This window comes from Tyto alba, unplaced genomic scaffold, assembly GCF_018691265.1.
Source record: "Tyto alba isolate M040663 unplaced genomic scaffold, T.alba_DEE_v4.0 Super-Scaffold_39, whole genome shotgun sequence".
In the NCBI taxonomy this organism is placed as follows: Eukaryota; Metazoa; Chordata; class Aves; order Strigiformes; family Tytonidae; genus Tyto; species Tyto alba.
The window spans coordinates 12,731,287-12,753,231 of record NW_024881314.1 but is presented as its reverse complement, the minus strand read 5'-3'; the positions used below and the strand labels follow the sequence as shown (position 1 = coordinate 12,753,231).

Genomic DNA, 21,945 nt, shown 5'->3' with positions numbered 1-21,945 from the left:
AACTGTTGAGAGCTGGTTGGTATCTAAGCTGGGAGCTGACATGAGAAAAATAGGGGAGGTTTGGAAAACAAAGTTGGGATTGTATTTTACCAAGTGTTTATTAAAAATAATGAAACTGAAGTGATTCTCCATGATTACGCATAGCTCTAAATCAACTAGGAAACACCAACTAGAAGCAGTTGTGCAGCCTGAGGATCATGATTGCAGGTAACTTTTCCTGTGGCCCCATCTCATTCACTGCACAAAACAGACCTTCTCTAGGGACGATCCAGGGCTAGGTGCTGAAAGGACACTGCCTGCAGAGCCCTACCTCAAATTTGGAAGCAGTTTTGGGCATGGAACAGGGAAGAGCTACTGGCTGATGTTGCATGGGGTCATGGACAGAATGCTGCCTGGAAGTTCAGTGTCTGTGTCTCCACGCGCTTCCTAGATAATCATGCACAAAAGATGCTGCTGATCATGTGCCTCATTTCCTGGTTAAGATGGCACCTGATTAGCAGGAACATCCCAAATTCATAGCTGCAACTGAGGCTTTTCCTTTAAGTCCCAATGGTACTGTATGATGGGAAATCTTCTAAAAATCTGTTCCTTTTACAAACCCAGCCCTCAGAATGCACCAACACATTTACTCTTGCCTTTTCAAGTCTCAGGCCCTTCATCTGGGTGTCTGGAGATAAACTTAGCTTTATACAGCCTCACCTATGCTGGTGATGAATGCTACAGAAAAGACTTCTGGAAATGAGTCATTCCTTTTCCAGTGGAGGGTGTGAAACGCAGACAGTGAAATGCATCCTCTCTCAGGACCAGGACTAGGAATTTGTCTTTCATCTGCTGTACCTGCAATACCAAACTGATCAGTGAGCAAGGAGGGGACAGTAACGAATTGCAGTTGCTCCATCAGAGCAGCATTCAGGCTGGCCATGAAAGCAAGTGGCAAAGGACTTGGGCGTTATGAACTGAGGCATAAGAGGGCAGGGGGGAACAAAGGTTTTCTTTCCCAGGACTTCAGGGACAGTAAGAGCATCAGCCCAGAGACCCCTACTCAGAAGGCACAAGCACCCACTGTTTTAGATAAAGAGCATCACCAACAGCATTATTAGGTTGTGAGATGTGCCTCTGACCAATGGGCATGGGGAGAGGAGAGGGACAGTTCAGGAACCAGGATCACAAGGGGTTCTAGCCAATAGAGGAAGCTTCAGAGTCTTTGAATGAAGCTTTCTTACATGTTACTAAGGGTTTGATGACAGAGGACAGCTGGTGTTAGACACCAGTAGCTTGCACTGAAACATCTAACTTTCAGCTACTGAATCAGGAACAGATGAATCCTGGCTTGAAAGGACTGAGGTAGCTCCTGAGATTTGTTTCAGACAATCAGAGTTTTGATCACTGCAGACACCTCAGTCCAACATATAACCCTACAAAATCCCTGAGCAGATCCAGCTCCTAAGGAGCTCTGAGGTAGCAGTTTGGCACTAAATCTTCTGAAAAACCATTAAGTAAGTGCTGAGCTGATTTCTTACCTGAGGTAGTCCTGTGTCAAGCAAGAAGAGACAGCAAGATGAGCAAAAAACCTTCCCAGCCAAGTTTGGATAGTGGACGTGTGCTGCAAAATCACCCACGAGATTTGTCCTATGCCCTCCACTAGCTCCCCCTCTCCCACAGCAACCCTCTGTGGTTATTGCAGAGATTAAGCACACTGCTCTCTTGGCAGATGCCGAGCTTTGTTGGCAGCCCCAAGTTCAAATTAAAATAAACAAAAAGTGGTTCCCAAACCTGTAGGCAGAAAAGAAGAACTGTTACCTGGCATTTCAACAAGGGAGATGGGGGACTGCGTCACATTCCCAGTCCGCTCCTGACTCACTCTGTGACTGGGGTGAGTCACTTCCAAAGATCTCTCCTTCTAATGTCCTCTGCTCTGAAGGGAATGGTAATGCTCCTGAAGGCTCTCACAGAGGTCCATTCATTATTAAATGCCTTTAAGTGTGTTACAGCCTGGGAGGAAATGCCTTGTGGAAACAGATCCCTCCTTTGTGGGCAGAAAACACTTCCAGGTTTGAAGTGAGTTCCAACTCATGGAAGAGCTCTCTGAGTTGTATGCTTTGTTTCTGAAAATACCTGAGAGAAAGGTGGTATGTTGTTCAAATAATTACTGTGGCAATAAGACAGCATGGGCAGCCACATAACATTTATTACAGCAAGAAACATCGTCTAACCAGTCTCTCCTTGATAGTTTGTTCTAGTGATAGTCTATCTGGCTTCAGCTTTCATCAACTGGTTCTTCTGATGCTGGATTAAAGAGCTCTTTAATACCCTACACTTTTCACCCCCTAAAAACACTTTTATCTAGTGACCAATTAACCTGCCAGCCTCACACTACGAACAAAAATGCTGAGCTTTGTGAAAACTTCATGTGAGGATCTTAACCTTCCCAGATGGAATGATTGCTGTCTTGCTAATTGAATCTTCCCTCTGCACAGATCTGATTCTGCTCTGTGCTAACACTGGCGGTGCTACCAGGACCCTGTTGGAGGAGTGACCTGTGATCAGGGTGTCTCCATCAAGGAAAAGAAACAGCTGGCAAAATCCAGCCCTATTGTTCCTCAGGTAACCCCACACCCATACCACCATGCCCATTCCCAAGTCCTTCCAGATAAAGGTCAGCCTGTCCCTGTCCCACCGGGCGGGTCTGCTGGGGTAGCTCTGCTCTGTGCACCACTCCCCAGAGAGGTGAGATGGAGCCTTCATCACCACACCTTCCCCCAGGCAGCGTGGGAATGATTGTGCCATGCCCTGGCTAGGTGCGTGCCAGCGGTGGGCAGGGTGGGCCAGCGGCTCACTCTCTTCCACAACATCCACCGTAGTGTCCCTCCAGTCACACCTGTGAAGAAACACGCTGCATTGCAGGGACCTCATCTGGGGTGGTGTCAGGCTGCCCAGGCTGCTGGAGACACTGCTCTCGGCCACCACCAGAGATCCTGCAGACATCACTTTGTGGGGCCAGTGAAGACGGCTTGAATGAAGGCTGGCTAACAGAGCATAAGCTTTTCACCAAAATACTGAAATCAGTTACTACAGGAATTGGAAACAATGCTCTTTATTGTCCTTTGAGGTAAGAATTGGCTCCAGCTTCATCTCAGTCATCATTGGCTTTCAACACCATAAATCCTGCTGTTCTCTTCAATACCTTTTATGGGAAGTCGAAAAATTAGCTAATTCCCCAGTACTCCCTCCCCACTTATTAGTGCTACAAGGGATTGGGTAATTATGAATAGAACTGCCAGGCAAAATGAAACTTCTCCCTTAAAAATGCATTTTAATTAACTCTGCTGGGTTCACATGTTTCTTAGGAAGTGCTGGTTATGCTTTGCTGACTGAGCTCTGCTCTTATGGAGATAGGAGACCCCAGGCACTAACCTGGCGAAAGGGCTACAAACAGGTCTGGTCTTCCCACTGGAGCTACCCTGGAAAATGATTGTCTACTCTTGGTAATAGTGGGGTGTTACCCCTCAAAGCTCATCTATTTAAGCTGAGCAGCAAAGCAACAGAAAGCTATTCCCGAGGAAAGACTGAAGAGGAGATCTTGGTGCTCAATGAATGGGTGATGGTGATGTGATAACCTCTGCTCCATGAGAAGGGAGGCAGCTGCCGGGAAGGATGACTGAGGCGTTAGCCCTGTGATGTTATCTCAGCAGCACTCCTCTGAATCTCAGTGCCAGAGCTGCAAGGTGGCAGAGAAGGGACAGGGCCAGAGACGTGGCACAACTGAGTAAGGAGAGCTTCTCCCAAAGCCCTGCAGTACAGGGACGGGCTGCCAGCAGCCCCATGCTGGGAGGGCAGCACCACCTGCAGTGCCGGTCCTCCTTCGTCCACTCCCCGAGCTGTGCTGCGAAAGGATGCTGATGCCTCAACAATTTTTATTTCCAGCAATCCTTCCCAATTACTAGCGATCTCATTTTTAATGCAAGCAAATTTGCATAATGGTGAAGGCAAATTAATACGAAAATGGAGATATAAAATTTGACATTTCCTCCACAAAAGGCAAGAAAAAAATCCTGCCACGTTTCCCAGTTAGACATAGTAGTAAGAAACCCCAGACTCAGAGCTGGTGGCAATGAAAATGAAGTTTTACCCCCTGTGGGGTTTGTTTAGTGAGGAACACTCTCTGGCCTCCTTGGCACTTCTCACATCTCAGAATGACAGGGAAACCCCCGTGTGTGCAGTATTGCCAACAGACAAAGCAAAGCCCCTGTTGAAGCCTCCAATGTCATGGGACATTTCACAGTTTCAATTTTGCAATACAAGGCTTTCTAGATGGAGAATGAATCACGGCTTATGAATGCAAAATTCAAGAAGGGCAACTTTAAAATAAAATCTTACAGGCTTGCATGACAAAATTTTACAGCAAATAGTAATGTCTTGCTTCTCTGCCTGCTATTTTCTGGCATGATGATGAAATGCAGTAAACAAATACGTAAAAATAATGACTCTTCCAGACCTTGTAGCATTAATTTTAATAGATGCTATTTAACTACACACAGAAATATAGATATTAGATATCTACCTTTCAAACTCTTGTTACAAAGATCGGGAAGGCTGCCAAGAAAAAGGCCTTTTTTTTTTTTTCCCCAATAAATATCAAAAAAGAAACAATTTATATGCTGAAATTGCCTTTATTTTTTAATCCATAAATATTTGTTACTGACAAAAGTGGAAAAATCCTTAAGACTCTAAATTTTACTAAACTGATAATATTTTTGTTTACAGTACATACAGAATGTGCTTTTACAGGTAAGTATAACAACAAGAATAATACAGAGAAAAACAGTCAAATACTGCTCATCTTGAAGCCTGTTTAATGGTTAACCAAGAGTCTGTGCAAAGTTACAGATACAAATGTACTTCCTCTTCGGTACTACTGTATAATAAACATGGAATCCATAAACTGGGCTAAAGCACAAAAATATCCACTTAGTCCCTCTTAGGAAATATTGTCCCCCAAACTAAAAATATTACAGTAAGAAGTGTCTTTCTCAGAGCCAAGAAATTCCTGCTACAAAAATGTCTAACGTGTTTGCAGACCCGAGGTCGGGAGCCAGCACGAAGCACGCGGGCAGAGGGTCAGGGTGGCAGGTCTCCCTGCAGCGCAGCGGCGGGCATGGAGAGCTCCCGGGCGTCCCGCGGTCACGGCAGGGGCAGGCACGGGACGCCGCTTCGCTTGTGGCTGAGAGCAGAGATCTCCTTCAGATTTATAGTAACAGGCTCGAACGGGATGGCCCGGCTGTCCCCTCACCCCCGGAGTTCCAGCGGGTGAAGCACAGGCCGGTTTTCCCAGGTGGGTTTTGGGCACCTCCTCGACAGCCGTGAAGCAGCTGAGAGAGGCTGGGAATGAGACCTCCCACCATCCGCTGACCCCCACGCAACACAGAAGTGGCTGTTCTCTGAGGAGCAGCCCCAACACAGGCTTATTGCTAACAACACTTGTTATGAAAGCTAACAACACTTTTTATGAAAATATTTAAGCCCCTTTCTCACATATTTCCCCTACTAACTTTTCACTCGTCTGAAATCTACTGGAACATGAAACCTGTGTGTTAAATATATTTCATCATAGTCCCTCCTTCCATCTTAAGCACTAAATCTGAAACAAAACTCATCTCCATCACATGAACTTAAGATGGCAAATTAATCACAAATTAGAACACTTACTTCAAATACAATTAAAGTTACCCCGTTTCATGATGATTTTGTTGTGGTGGAGGAAGATGAAGACACCTTCCCAGCTACCAGGAGCTACCAATCTCTCACAAAAAACTTGATGCCAGGCTCTTGTGGATTCCTGGTGGGAATGCTTCTGGTTGATAGACACAAGAACAGAAATATGCATGCGGGAAGCCCAGGATCATGGGACTAGCTTTGCAGCCAGCCAGGCTAGCAGAACAGTAGAGAGAAATTAAATCTAGGCCAGGAAAGGAGGGCTTACTCCCAGGTAACTGTCCCTGTTTCTTCTCACCCACCCACCCCCCCCCCATCCCCAAGTAACAGATAGTCATTTATAAAAGGAACATTAAAACATTGAAAAATATTTCATTTTTCCTTAAAACATGATTCACTGGCATTAGAAGACTTTTATGACAAAATTTCCGTTCCATGTGGTGATCTATGTGGTTCATTAAAAATAGTTTTCCACATTTCAAAGAGTGATTCAGTATAGTTTGGAAGCTTATATTGATACAGGGTTAGTCAGAACTTAATGATTGTATTTTACAGTATGTATGTATATATATGTAGTTGTGTGTGTATACATATACATACTTGTATCTGTATTACTGAGAGAGTCATATAAAATCCAGTGCAGCTCACTATTATGCATTGCTGCTTGGGGAATGCAAATAATTGTCAGTTTGTAGGAAATAATATAAATTTTTCTACATCACCCTCCCCCAGTCCCTGCACATGCATTCTGGGAACTGGATGCTCCACAGATGTATGTTTCCACCTGTGGGTTGGAGAAAAAGACAGATCAATTCTTCAGAGTATATCAGATTAATCAAGGCAGATTATATTTTACTGTACAGAGGAATGTGACTGCTTTCTGCTTTTCTCCTGAGTGCAGAATGTTATGGTGACTCAGACATGAGAAGAAAGCAGAAAGGTCAAAGCGCAAGTAACAGCATCCCTTAGTGCTGCTGCCTGCTAGGGACCCTGACCAGAAGGAGAGACACGGGAAATCGGGGGAACCACACTCCCACACCCCAGCATTCTCATTCTGGACAGACACTGGATTGCAACACATCCAACATGATGTGGCAGGACAATGATGACAGTATTAATAAAAATGCTTTGCTCTTCTACAGTGTCTGTTGTGAGAGGGTCTCAAAGCACTTCATCAACATAATGGTACAAACCCCCCTAACGCCTCTGGGGAACAGGAAAGCGTTACCATTATCATCACATGTTGACCACAGAGAACTGAGGTGCTGGGGACCAGGCTGTGGATCATGACACCCAGTCCTGGGTCAAGTGTCCTTTCAGTGGCAAGCTCTCAGAATAAGGAAAACAAATGACATAAGAACACCTATGAATGCTGAAATGCTACTGCTCTAGCTACCAACCCATTCCAGCACACAAAGCAAGCCATGAGAACACATGGTGCCCAGGAACACATCGTCATCATCCAGGGCATAGTGCCTTCCCAAACAAATTTGCTGAAAATTTTCTGTGGTGATGGCAGAGTCCCTGAAGAAATTTGGCCTAGAAAGACTTTTTGATGGTTCTTGTGGGACACATCTTCTTGAAACAGTTGAGTGAGTGGAAAAGACGAAGAAATGGGGATAACATTTCTTTGGAAGATTATTGCCCGGGTTGGACAAGTTAACAGAGGCCCTGTGATATTTATCAGTCAGAATAAGAGAAGGCTCTGAGGACAAATGGCCTGGATCACAGCACAGCATCTGCACGGGCTACTTGAGTGAAGAAATTCCATATTTGCATCTGGTCCAACAGCTTCTTAGTTCACAAATGGAACATTTAGATGAAGACTAGAGCTTGAGACATATAGCTATGGAAATGGAAAAAGAGGAGTGTTCACCTACCCGTGGCCTTGTGACCTCTGCTCCTCTGGCTCTGCCACCTCAACTGCTAGAGACCGTAGGGTGGACTCTCCTCTCCCACAGTGTTCACATCTCCCTGCTTGCAGAGGGGGATATCCTGGCTTTACTTGAGCCAAGAGTGAATGGAAGATCCCCAGAACCTCAGCAGGAACTGCTGCCCCATCAGCCATGTGCGTTTCTCTTATCTTCACAAGAGTCACAAACTTCGGTCTGTGGGAAGGTCAGCAAGGGCAATATTTTCACAAGGATTGTCTTCCATGAAGAAATAGCCAGTGACTGAGCTGAGGAGCTTGGAGGTAGACAGGGGAGAGAAGTGTCCATCAAGGGAAGGGGTCAGGAGATGAGGTCTGAGCCTTTTCTCTCTCATCCCTCCCATGCCATGAACTGCCACCCTGATCCACAGACAATTCTGGTTGTTGCTCAGAATGAGTTTGCCCAAGGCTGCATGGTAATGACCATCTGAACCATGGAGACTTATTTATTCCTTCCCAGCTCAGTTTCCATCAAACAAAGTCCCAGTACTTCTCATAGGTGGAGTCCTTTCTCAACACAGTCTCCATCAGGTGGGGCAGAAGAAAGCTCATGAACTAGGACCAGTAGCCCCAGGACAGGGTAATGTCTGGAAAAGCCCCATGGTCACCGCACTGAGGTCTGCTTCTACATCCCACCAGGGGAAGAGAGGGTGCTCCTCCTGCCTACCCTGCACCAGAAAAACCTGGTGCTGCATCATAAGCCTTTACACAAGACTCAAGCTCACAACAACCTACAATCATTGTATGCTACAGGACTGAAGTGTTGAGCTGGGAATGTCATTAAGGCCAGGAGGTGGGAGGTATCTGAGGGGAGGGAGAAGGGCAGAGATAATTTAAATGGAGTTCAGTGAAAAACCATGTAGGAAAAGCCTCAGTGTGGGAATGTAGGACATTAAGAGAGTAGTACTGCATGGCAATGTGTTTACAGCCTGAAGTCAGTCGTTATTTCACCCAGAGGTGGGATCATGCCTGCCGTTTGGATTGGCAGCATGGGTGTGTGCATGTGGTAGGGCTTTGAGTGCACACCATAGATGGTGGGTACTGGAAAGTGTCCAGAACTAATAGTTACAGCTCTGGGTCTGGCTGGCCTTCAAAACCTCTGAGACCCTTTCCTGACTGCAGAAGTATGTTCTAGTGTGAGTTAGTTCTACAGAATCTGATAGGAACACAAGTACAAAGAAAAAAAAAGGAAAAAAAAAAAAAAGCAAACACAAACCAAACCCAACAAAAAACAAAGCAAAGCCCAATATGGCTAGAAAGCCAAAGATAAAACCCTCACAAATTCTGGACCCACAAGTCTATGTTTTAAAGATTTTACAAATATACAGTATCTAATTAACATTATATCAGATATACAACATGCCCATTTATTATAATTATGCTGGATATATAATTTATATGCATGAAATGTAACTATCTTCATGGTTAGGTTTAGTACTCAGTGGAATTGGAATTTGTAAGGTTTTCTTGGGGGGCCATTACATGGAGAGAAAATAATGGAAAATTACTGACCTGCTTTTTGGTAGACAGACACCCTCAGCTTTGTGCTTCTGCTAAGGGCTAGAAAAAGATTTGCTACATATGGAGTTCTAGGTTGTAACTGAGAGGAGAAAATATGCTCAGAAACAGGAGAAATGGACCAGTGGAAAATGCTATCAGGAAAATAAACTTCTGGGGAGATATCCAGGCTCAATGAAATGTGTGGTAGGCTTGCCTTGCAGGGGTCTCAGTGGAGCCAGGACTTCCCCCGGCACAGGTCAGCAACGCAAAGCTGAACTCTGGTGCTTTAGGTTCAGCAGTGGCAAGAAGCTGGAGGAAGAGAAACCCTATTCCTCCTTCGTATTTACATGTTGGAGACACCAAGATACTAGAATGAGTGGAGAAAAGGGTCTAACAAGCATTTCAGCATATTTGTGCTTATTGAACACATCAACCCCACTACTTCCTACAGTGAGAGAGCAGGCGATTTGTAGGCACTAGTATATTTTTATCTTATGAGTATATTTAATATAAACTAATTTCTCAGCCAGGCTATTCTTCTCCCTAGATCTGCCAGTCCCCTAGAAAAATGTGCCCTTGAATTCACTCCAAGGGTAAGGAAGAACAGATGTATGGATGCTGGCTGATAGCGAGCTGCCTGGAGGTGATCCCTTGCAGCCAGGAGCTTACCTACTTGCTACAGAAAGGCCAAACATGAGGGCTGACATGAGGCCTGAGGACAGGACCCCTTCCTGCCAGGATGGGATGCTGCATTTCCTCCTCCCTGTCTTGGGCTGCATGAAACTAACTGCTTCTACTTGTAGCAACTGAAAAGTTCTAAATTCGTCAAAACGATGAGATAATGCAGGTGAGCCCTTGGAAGGAGCCATTTACTACTATGGCTTTCTTTGACAGAAACTGATGCACGTCAGGAAATTTCCTCTATTATCCCTCACTATCATCTGTTTGCTTGCTTGGGTTCTTCTTATGTCACTGATGAAGGGGTGGCTTTAAAAACAACGTGGATGGGACTGTCAGAGAAGTCTTTTCAGACACTGTGTTATTAGAGGTTATCTTGGCCTATAAGGCCACTGCAGTGTGGGGTGCTGAGGCCACCCCAGTCCTTAATGAGTATCTACAATGCACGAGGTCATATCAAACAGTCACCTCTGTTTTGCTTGCTGTGCGGTAGTGATGGTGGTGTCCTGGAATATAATGCAGTTGTTCTACTGTGTTGTGCCGTCGGGAGGCGAATGCTTGGCGCTTGGCAGAGGTTGGGTTCATCCCTAAGGTATTGTACAAGTTATTTGAGGCACTAGGATGGGAGTGCATTTTTGTCATCCTGTAGCGATCCAAGACGGGTGTTGATACAAAGACATCCGTGTGTGACAATGCCCGTGACATAGACTGCTCGGGGTACCCCGACCGCTCGGGTGAGAGCAGCGGGTCTTGGGAGTGGAGGCGCTCTGCAGACAGAAGCTGCTCATCTGAGAGGATCCGTTCGTAGGACATGCTAAACTCCTCGGGCATGATCCTCTCAGGAGACAGCACCCTGTCCTGAGACATGGCCCTGATGGGACGGCGGGGCCTGTCCCTGTGGTTGGTCTGTTGAGACATTTTGATGACGTTGATAGGGAGTGTGCCCCGGGCTGCCAGGTCGGGCAGGTGTCTCCTCCTCATGTAGTATTCATCAGCCTCTTTGTCAGCTGTGGGAAAGGAAAGGGAACAGTTAGAAATGTCGGAGCGTTGTCCCACAGGGTGAAAAGGGGCTGTGTACAGCACACAGCCTTGGAGCAGCCCGAGGGACCATCTACCAGCAGCTGGACCTGGGCATGGACGTCCGTGTCAGAGAGACGTCAGCCCTGTGTGGGTTGTTTTGCTGTGGGCTTATGACAGACAGTGAGAGTGATAACTGCACGCAGACAGGTGTACACCCCTGTGCAATGCATCACACCTTCTGACACAACAGACTCCATACGCTGAAGAGCCCAGACCATGGTATTGCGTGATTTACATGAACAGTGAGTTATGGAGAAATTATCAAATGTCACCTTCACAATGCACTTGTAAAGAAAGCACAATGAAGGTGAGCTGAGGCAGGCAAGTTCCACATTTGAAGAAACTCATGCCTCATTTCTGGCCTCAGATGTGGATATGCTCTGGAATTCATAAGTGACCTCATCACATTTTTAATTACTGTTTTTGAATATTTGTAAATGTGATCACAAAGCATGTTTGGTGGGCCTAGGATGATCTCTCTGAGACACCTAATCATCTGCCTAAGGTTTCATTTTCCATTTTTTCAGACACCTTGGTTAATATAATAGAATTTGTCACATGGAACATTTCTTACTCTGTTGCTTCTGTGTCTTAAATGATCTCTTTATTACTTGGAAACTCAGCAGACACACACACACACACACACACACCCTTTTGTCTTTCAGATAAATGGCTCAGACTCATAGGGGATGTTGAATACTGCAGATGTATACTTTAATCCTTTTATCACTTTAATTTTACAGCAGCTAGAATGACCCGATTCAACTAACTTGTAACTTGAAGAAGCAACTCCACAATTATTTCAGATTTCTTTAAAAACAACAGAAAAAAACAACTTTCTGGTAAACCTATTTGTTGTTCATATACCTTAAATCGGGGTACTGGGATTACCTATCTGGAAGGAGGACTAGCAGTTCTTGGGCTTCAAGCCCAGTGCAGCTTGTGAACTGTCATGATGTGCCTGTGGCTGCAGGGGTGTAAAGCATGGAACATCAGTACCTTACCAAAGTATACTGATGTAAGTGGAAGAGCACAACGCAGGCGTCCGTGGGTCAGGGGATGGAGACATGTTTAATGCTGAACACTGATCATCTGTATGAGACTTCCTCATTTCTTTCTCTGAGATGTTTTCTTGATGTGTCCAAAAGCATCTCTCATCCTTTCTGGATCACCAGTGACTTCAGGAGACCCCAGAGTGAGACCCACCACAGACACCTGGCAGGTAGCCATCCTCTCCTTGGAGAAGACAGCACAACACCCACTGGTGTTCAGGAAGGGGATTCCTCATGCAAAGGTAAAGCAACTTTCTCCACCTTACAGCTGAAACAAGGTTTCTTGTAAAGTAACCTTATGGGAGCAGCCTGGCATAGATACTGCAGAGCTGGGAGCACACACTCATGACCCAATATGCACTTGCCCTACTAGTCTTGAGCCAGGTGTTAATGGGCAAAGACATCATCTCCTATATGTCCTGTCCAGCTCCTGGGACCTGTCATAAATTTCCTTTGGAAACTTTTGCTGACAAGACAAGTATGATAAAGATACATGATAATTATAATAAAGAGGAACCCCACTGATTTTCTCAGCTCCAGTATTTTATTCAGTAGTAGGTGATATAAGATGGGAAAGTATCAGATGGTGGAAGATGAAAATTTCACATGAATGGAATTTCTGAGGATGTTTGAGTGATAAAAAGAGCAAAGTTCTGCTGCAGGACAATCTGGGCAATCATGAGGCAGGTGAGGCAGATGGTCTCACTTCCGATGCTTAGAGTCTCTGTAGGCATTCAACTGGCCTAGTAGTTAAATATGGTGGAAATTTTCTATTTCTTCTGACATAGCCATAAATCTATAGGTTTATACACCACAATGGCTGATAAATTAAGACAATTGGCTAGCTGTCCCAGGAGGCAGAGTGCTTTCAGAAGAAATGTCAATGCCTTATGACACGTGATTGGTGCTAACAACATCCCAGAAGTTTTCTCACAAGATGACAGTTACACATGGGTGACTTAAGGTCTTCAGCCAAACCCTGGAATGCTGTAAGCATCCTGTGCTTAATGACTTCACTCATTAATTTCCTCATCTCCTTTCCCATACATTCAGAATGCTCTTCAATGCCCCCTGGACCCTGCTCCTCATGGTCCTGTGAACAGTCCACATCACCCAGAGGATCTGTGAGGGGAGATGGTTGATCCCTCTGTCTCAGCATCCAAAAGTACAAGCTGTGTGCTGAAATGCACAGCCTGTTGGCAATGCTGTTGCTGCCAACCTCTTCTTTACAACCTACACACCACCAAGGCATGAGGGCAACCCAGAGCTCTCCTGTACTGGCATGCTCGCTGCTGATGGGATTTACTCTCCAGAGTATATATGGTAGGAATGAGTCTTTTTCTACAATCAAAAACTTCTTGGAAGTGTATTTCATTGTTAATGTCAGACAGCAGCTCCCCTCACCTTAAACTTTTGCGTCTTTAAAATCACCTTCTAGGTAGCTTGAGAAGGACTGGGAGGAAATTCCACATGGCCATAGTAATTTGAGACATTTTTATTCTATAATGTGGCCATAGACAGAAATGCACACACCTAAGTATGTACTAATAACGATGCTTGAGGCTGGGTGCAGAATAGGAGCTAAGCAATTAGCACTCCGGCACATGGCCTCTGCTCTGGATGAGAAATTCCACTGGATTTGCCCAAGTGACTCTAAATAGATGTAATTAAAGCAGAGAACATCCCAAATGGAGATGTGCTTGGATGCTCACACCTGTCTGTGATAATTGCCAGCAGGAGCTAAAACATCTTATATGAGGATACAGTGGTCTGAGTCTGCTAGTGAGGCAGCAGAATTAGCTGATTAAAAGTGGTTTGAACCTGTTCTTTGAATAACTTAGATAAAAAATGCATCATGCTCTACACAGTAATTTTTTTTTCCAAATATAGCATTAAAAATATCCTTTCCTTCCCTCTTCCATCCCTGTAAACAGTGTAGAAGTCTTCATGGTCTTTTGTTAGCAGTGGCTAAAACATTCAGGGAACTGATTTCATTTCAAAGGCGTTTCTAAGCTCATACAGGCTGTCTCCTCCTGTGATGATGAGACAGACATGTAGATGCTGGTATAGCTATTCTGGGAACATTTTCAGGTGTAGGCAAAATTCACATCTCCATCTCAAAGGAATGAAAGCTGAAACGGCAGTTTCCCATGAGCAACAAGCTTCTTTAAGCTGGCACCAGGAAGATATTGAAGGGGCTGCTGCCTCTGAAAGGAGCCATCAGCTCATGGGCGTTGCCAAACCAGTCACGGAGCACGCAGTTTGAGGAGAGGCCATACTGTATGACATGTGTGCCTTCACACCAAAGGGGAGCTCAGCACAGCCCTGTAACCACAGCGATTCTGCACCCAGGGAAAGCCGTGAAATTAATACAGCTCCAGGCTTTTGAGATTGGAGGCACCAGGTGTGTCACCCAGTGGGTGAGGGTGGGAACTATGGACATCTGGTTGCATAGTTTGTTAAAATCGAAATGTCTCCAGGACTTGAAACCATCCAGTCTGATTCATTTTATCCTCATTGCACCAGCAGGTTCACTGGGATAGTGATGCTCTGATACTGCTACCTCTTATCTTTTCATTGATTCTCATACCGTAACTGACATTTGTAATATTAGCCAAAATAAAACTACAATCAGATATGTTTCTCCCTTGTGTATCAGCTTAAAAATTCAAAGATGTGTCCTAAGTTGATTCCAAAAGGTCAAAATCGATGATCAGATAGAAAGAAATCACTGGTGTATTGATTGACAGAAATTTCTATTTTTTCAGTTAATATCATACTTCTGGAGTTTCATTTATGGTTTTCAAACATTTGTAAGTGGTATTAGTAGAAATCACATTTTCTGCGCAATTTCTGGGCTTGTATTAGTGCTTTTTTTTTGGTGTTTTGTTTTGTTTGTTTGTTTGTTTTTGTGTGTATTTTTTTGTTTTGGTTTCGTTTTGTGTTTTTTTTGTGTTGGTTTTTTTTTGTTTTGTTTTGTTTTGTTTTTTGGATTTTGGTTTGGTTTGGTTTATTTTATTTTATTTTTTTTTTTTTTTTTTTCACCCTTTCTTTCCTCCTTTGGCAGTTTCTAGAACATTGACCAGGGCTGGTCTCACCAAAGTTCAGGAATGTTTGAGTGCTTCATCTGACTTTGCTTTAAGATAAACTGATCTGCCCTCAGAGAGCTTTTTTTTTTTTTTTTCCTCCCATTTGGAGAGAGAGCCCCAAATAAGTGCTGTTACTCACACATCTCACCTCAACATGTCTAAGTTGCCATCACAAAAAGGGGGAGCACAGCTCCTCTGACACTGTAATTAGAGAAATGAGGTACGTTTGTGGTGTTCTGGGAAGAGAATGTGGAAAACCCAAGGATATTTTTTTTCCCATGGTTGTATGTTAACATGGTTAAAATATGTGCATAACTGTATGCACGTATTAGTAATTTCTTTGTTTTTCTTTCTCTTCAGTTCTAGTGTATTTCCCCTTTGGGCTTGTCTCTCCTGTTTTAATTGGGCTTTAACATTTTCAAGCTGCCTAGTCATTTGTGATGATTCTTCAGCCAATACCAAGTGGTTTAATATGCTTGAAAATATTAGCTTCCTTCCTGACTGACCTTTCTCACTTAGCTGGAAACAGCAATTCCCTGGAGCGCTGGGCAGGACAGAATTAATACAACTGCTTTTGCTCAGCCACATATTCCCACACCCACCACTGCTCTTCCCACGTGCCAGCCTGCCAGGGCTTCCCACGGGGGTGGTACCCTGCCCCCCAGAGATCCTCCTACATGGTTTCACAGGTATCAACACCAGATAGGTTTCCTGTTGTCTGTGCCTTGAAGTAAGAACTGAGGAGATAAACAGCCATGGAAGCAGAAAGATCACTGCTTGCATGGGACCTGGTTCTGGATGGCTTCTATGCAGCCAGCAACCTGTTTCCTACTGCACCTAAAAGGCCTGAACCAGCTTCAAGCCCTTGCTCTGGAAGGAGAATAAGCCATGATGTGGCTTTGTCAGTCAAATGCCAGCAGAGGTGAGTGAATGCCCTGCAGATCCAGCAGTGAGGAGCTCCTCTCCCCAAGCTGGGCACGTTCCTCAGGAACACACAGGTGCAGGCAGCAGGTACAGCTCAGATCTTCCTTGTTGCACAAATCACTTAGAGGACTCTCCTCAATTGAGATGTACTTTGTTGAGCTCTAGGCATCAAAAATTCAGCTTGTTATCCAGCAAAGAGCCAGGTAGCTTACCAGAACAATTCTGGTGTCAATGAGAGACTGGGACCTTCAGATGGTTCATATGGAGATGACTGTCCTTCACTGATTATAGAGATGCCTGCATCAAACAGACAAGATGCCTGATTGCTGGATGGCTGAAGTAGGAGGAGGTAGATCTGACTGTACCCTTGCTGAGCTCTGTCTCCTCATTCTCTGGCAAGGAGATACTAAATATTATTGCTTCCTGGATATACCTTGATTAGAGGTATATACATTTAGATGTTCTTGGGCAGAAACTGTCTTTCACTATCTGTTTCTGCTAACTATGGGAAAATAAGTGACCTTTAGCTGGCTGACCAACCTGAAGAAACCCAGACAAATGTCTGAAACACAGATTTTAAAAGTATCATATATCTTTTGTTTTACTTGAATAGAAATATTACGTTTGTAAATGAGGTCTTTACAACATTCATTTTTTTTAACCATGGCAGTGGGTTCATTAGAAACAAGTCATTTTTAATATGAAAAATAAAAGCCCAATAATTCATTTGCAAATGCCAGCATTTAGATACTACTTTTTCCAGCTTTTGTGTTGCCTTTACCTCCTTCACATAGAATAGGAAAATTATATTTCTTGCATTTTACAAGGAAAGATCTAGGATTTTTGTGCCTGTTTTCCTTTGGCTCTGGAGAAGACCAACCATAAGAAAGTGATTCAGTGATTCTAGAGGTGCTGAGTATATTCAAGCCCTGTGGGAGCGTGGAGTGCTTAGCACTTTTATAGATGAAACTGCTTATTTAGTTACTCAAGCATATAGTGTGAGGCAGCTGGCTTGCCATTTGTCAGGTGCTTTGCATGAGGATGGTGTGGTGCCTTGCAAAGATAACTGAACTATATCTAGACCTGCCATAGATGGGTAAATATCTGGTATTTCTGTCGAAGTGTGCAGGCATTCCCTTCTAGGGTTGATGCTGCTGGAAAATTAAGAGGATGAATGAATCCCACTCTAGCAAATGGCCAAAGACTAATTCTGATGTTCTTAGATTCATGTTGACTGTCAGGTATCCTCTGAGTGGGGACAGGGATGTTAACTATCCAGAGGGTCAGGAAAAGCTCACGAGAAGGACACTGACTATGCTCAGCAGATTCTTGAGGACATTTAATCTTGGCACCTTGACACAAACCTATTTTTGTCATTTTAGACAAATATCTAAGAAATGCAGTGCTACAGTTTAATACTTATTACCTTCTACTGAGGTACAGGTAGCAGTCTGTCCTTTCTTCAACTGCTGAGCAAAAGTTTCTGCACCCAATAGGTCAGACTGTTAAGACACCCCTTAATAAGGTATTGTTCGATGTGAGTGAATTTATATTCAGTGTGAGTCAGGTAAGCATTGCAGAAGTAGGTAGAGGATAGCGTTCAAATTTGACACACATTTCCAGATGTTGGCTGTAGAAGGCGTGGGAGTTTCAGTTAGCTTTCATTTGTGGTTTTTTAGTTTCAGTGAGATATGTCAATAACTTTAACATGGAGATCGAGGAGATTTCACTGAGCATCTATACACAATATGTAAAGTAATAAATGAACCACAGGCTGGAAGAGGTCCTGACCATCACCTGCATCACGACAGGAGCAGCCACTGTTGCTGTCCCTGGGGGGCACTTCTCTAACCTCTTCTCAGTGATGCCAGGACAGAGATCTCCCAGACACTGAATAGGTAGTATGTATCCCAGGTAATCCCAGGCATTGCAAATCAATTACAAATGAAACAGCAGGTTTAGAGGTATCTTTTTTTTGTGCTGATAAATCTTAATTTCAGATGAGAAATTAAAATAAATCATCATCTCAAAACTGGGACTTTTTAAAGCTGTAAAATTACAATGCTGTGATTTCAAGGGTTTTTCAGTATCAGATAGTACCATCAAAGCTGATCAAGAACATGAATAGTTCATCACTTGGATGCAGCAAGACAAAAATGCTTATGGTTGGGAGTATGAGTTTCAAATGTTACCAGGGAACAAAGCCCATGGCAGAAGCAGAGTTGTGCACGTGGCACACCAAACAGGAAAGATGTCAGGATCCAATAATAAAATACCTCATCTCTGTTCTCCAACATGGTTAAGTGCATGCTTAATTTTAAACACATCAAATGTATTTACCTTAATGTTAAACATGTACATAAGTCCCTCGCTGAAATGCCAAGGAGCAGGCTGAGACTTTCACGTACGACATTTCCATTCCATTTTCTCTTCTGAAAAATCTTCCATAGAGATTTCTTATGGACAGTCCAAGGGATTCCCTGCCACTTAATTTTGTTTGTCTCACTTAGCTGACTAAAATGGGAATGTAGATTTTATATAGACTAAGGAAGCAGGAGCTGCTCCTCATACTCACTTACCTTCAGTGAATCTATTGTAAGTATGAACACCTAGGTTATTTCTTTAAATTAGTGTGAATGCATGGCTGCATCTGGAAAATGTTCATGGAAACATACATACTACAAACCTTATGTCAGTCTTGAGAGAGCATTTGCCCACACAAATACCACTTATTTCATAATCTCATCAAAGCTGAAGAGTTTACCATCAGAAAAGGTAATGGGCTGGAGCGCTACAGGAAGGTTGGCAGAACAATACAATACATAAAACAGCAAGAAAGAACACACACTAACTAGTGCAAACAGGGTAGTGAGCAACATGCTGAAATATCAGAGACACACCATGGGTCAGTGTACAGCACAGGTCAGGACCAGATCCAGACACATGCACCATGAAACACAGCAGAATGCGGCACTGCTCAAGGCAGGCAGATGTGCTCCTACTGAAATAGATGCTCCCAACCATTTCAGCAGCTTTCTGTTGGCCTGGATTTGTCATCTGGTTCCAGCTACCCCCCCGGATGGTGAGATATCTGCCCTGGGTACACCGAGGTGAGCTCAGCTGATCTGAGGCAGCCAGCTTGATTCATCTCGACTCTGGCAGAAAGAAAAAGGATTCTCAGATGACTCTATTAGGAGCAGATACTAGGTGGAGTAGTGGGAGGCAGCACAGCAAGGAGGTCAGTAAGCAAATAACCACAAGTGCTCTCACACTAATGAAGTGACTCTTTCTCTATACTCCTCCTTGATGGGAAGCAACAGCCAAAAGAGTCATTACTGGAGATGCCAACTTGGGCAGTACAACAACAGAGGGAAGAATGTTGTTGCCTTAACATTGTGCCCACTGCAGCTTACAAGCAAATGAGATACAAAGGAAATGAAATGAGCTGACACCTACTTAGTCTCTTCAGAGAAGAATATTTACTTGGGTTTGTCTTTACGGCAGACTCATAGGATGGTGGGAGGTGAGAGAGGTTCTGGAAGGACCGGGAGAAGGACAGATCATAGGGTTCGGTGGCAGAAGTAAGGATGTTGTTCATCCGTGGCTTGTCTGCAAAAAAAAAAAAAAAAAAATAACAGAGAAAGGCATGTCTACAGTGTGCACCAAACTACTCTGAGAGAGGCAAGCCATTCCCACAGACTCCAGCAGGGACAAGAGTTGTATCTGAGCAGGCCTTAGTGACAGACTGCTGGACATAATTTGAACTGGCACCAGCAGATCATTGAAAAATGGATCCTGTGGCATTGTTTCCTTGTCCACAGTGATTATGGAGAGAAACAAACTGCTGCCTCAAATACACCTGGACCAGCCAGCTCTCCTCACAGCGGGACGGTGGGTCACCTCTCTTACTGTGGAGGGCTGTGTCACGGTGCTGTGGACTGACCCTATTGCAGCTGGTGTAAGATCAGCCAGCATCCCCTACTTTTAGCCCAGCAAACTGTGCTTTTCTCACCCTCAGAGACATGGGAATGAGTCTATGGGGTTATTTTAACCAGGTCTGATAATCAAATTGCTCTCTCCCCATGCTAGGTTTCTGATTAATGCTCTGAACCTGGAGGCTCCTGGGCAAACCTGCTCCATGGCGCCAGGGGTTCTGGTGGCCTCTAGAGTTGTCCATGTCTCCCCTGCACACAGGAGAGTGTGAAGCCAAGCTGGGGGGTACACATCTAGGTGCAGTCAGAAGACAAGGCAGGATTTGGAGAGGTTCCTGAGGCAGAAAGGATGTGCTATCCATGAGGGCTGGAGGATGCCCTTCTACTTGTTTTCATTTTTTGGTCAGTGAGGGAGTCCCCAGCCAGTGTAAAAATGCCCACTGTCAGAATTCTAATTCTGAGAACACTGTCAATAAAGATTAGCATTGAGCCTGTATGTTAAAATTAAAGTCCAAACAATCTGAAGGTTTGAAATCATGGTCCTTTCCTGCAAGCTGGATGGAAAATGGTCTTTCACCATCTCAGCCAAGGGACAGGGACCTGTTGAATTGCATTTATAACTCTCAGGTGTTCAGATATTAAAATAGGCAGATACAGGAGTATTATAAATAGCAGGAGCTTCAATTATTAGAAGCAAAGCTAGAACAGTCCACAGTTGTCTCTGTGGGAGCTTGCAGCACTAATGAGATTGCATTAGCTGAGTCAAAACGTCAAGGAGGTGGCCACTTCCAATATAGTCTGAAAATTAAATCAGAGGGCTAAATTATCCGATACAGCTGAGGAATGTCAGAAAGTCCAAGTCTTGGGTTCACACATTCCTGTTGTGCACCCCTCTAAAGTGTGCTCGTGAAAAGCAATGCAACATGTGCTTAATATACACTCATGTGCGTCAAGACTCCTCTGAACCATGAACTAGTTGAGATTAAAGCACAGATTCTTCCCAAAAGTAATAGAGCAGCAGCGAAATTTCACCTCGACAAATGTGTTGGCTTTGTCCAAACATTTACTAACTTCTCCCAACTCCCAGAAGTATTTAAAACAAAATCCACCCAAGTACAGTATAGTTATTTCAGCAGACATTTTTCTAGACCTAAGTCACAAATAAAACTGTTTCCTGAAAAAAAAATTGCAGGAGTCAGGCCATCTCCTCCCCTGCTGAGTTTCTTTTATATGAAGTCCTGTTTGTATTAGAGAGCAGAACATCTTCCTCTTCTCTGAGTGCTCACGTTTCACTGCATCCTTGGTGTTCTCTGTTGCCTGGAATGGAGCCAGCAGTTCCCACGCATGTCTGCATGTGGGGACCCAAAGCTGCCTCCCCAACTTTTCTCCCACTGTGACATCCCCTCGATATTTTAAGCCTTCTGTCACCTACCCTTCGTGTTGCACACATGCTTCTCAGTCAAAGACAAGCCAAGACAGTCTTGTCTTGTGGCACAACCCTGCTCATGGTTTCCAGTGTGGTCAGAGCACTCCTCTGCAGCTCTCAGCAGTTATGTGCCAAGTGCTCAATTCAGAGGAACCTGAGACATTTGGGGTATACCAGAGCATCTAAGACACCCACAAAGGGCTAAAAGAAGAGATGTGGAACCTACCAAAGATCTGATGCCACCCATGTTTATGCACTTGAATTAGAACTACCATGCAAACAAACTCAACACTTGCTCATTCCTGCCCCTGTGATTGCTGATTCCACGCACTCTGCTGCCTCATGAGCTTCCTCACAATGAAGCTTCCTGTGGAACAAATCACAGCAGTGCACTCTTCCCCAGCTATGTCCAGGGTAGGACTGTGAGTGGAGGAACAGCTTCCCCTCTCCTTGAGCACCAGTCTGGCACCAGCACAGGCTACCCCATCTCATGTGACCCCTCGGCACCGCCAGCACAGCAAGGTGAGGGGGAAGGAAGCTGCTGTGTCAGGAACAGGGACTTCACATGTTTCAGCAAGCACCTGCACGATGTCCTCTGGGCTCCACAACTGCCAGCCAATGC

At 44.4% G+C, this 21,945-nt stretch overlaps 1 protein-coding gene across 3 annotated transcripts in view; it reads right to left on the bottom strand.

The window, feature by feature from the left end:
• Nucleotides 1-4,662: 4,662 nt before the first annotated feature.
• SHISA6 (shisa family member 6) overlaps nt 4,663-21,945 on the bottom strand; it is a 259,546-nt gene continuing 242,263 nt past the window's right edge. For 2 of the 3 annotated variants that reach the window (XM_042802651.1, XM_042802652.1), the window contains 2 exons: nt 19,422-19,574; nt 4,663-10,827 (listed from right to left, as the gene is read on the bottom strand). In XM_042802651.1, the coding sequence (XP_042658585.1) occupies nt 10,277-10,827; nt 19,422-19,574 (704 nt within the window). In that variant the 3' untranslated portion in view covers nt 4,663-10,276. The remainder of the gene's footprint in view (nt 10,828-19,421; nt 19,575-21,945) is intronic. The other variant, XM_032992102.2, reaches the window with a different exon arrangement.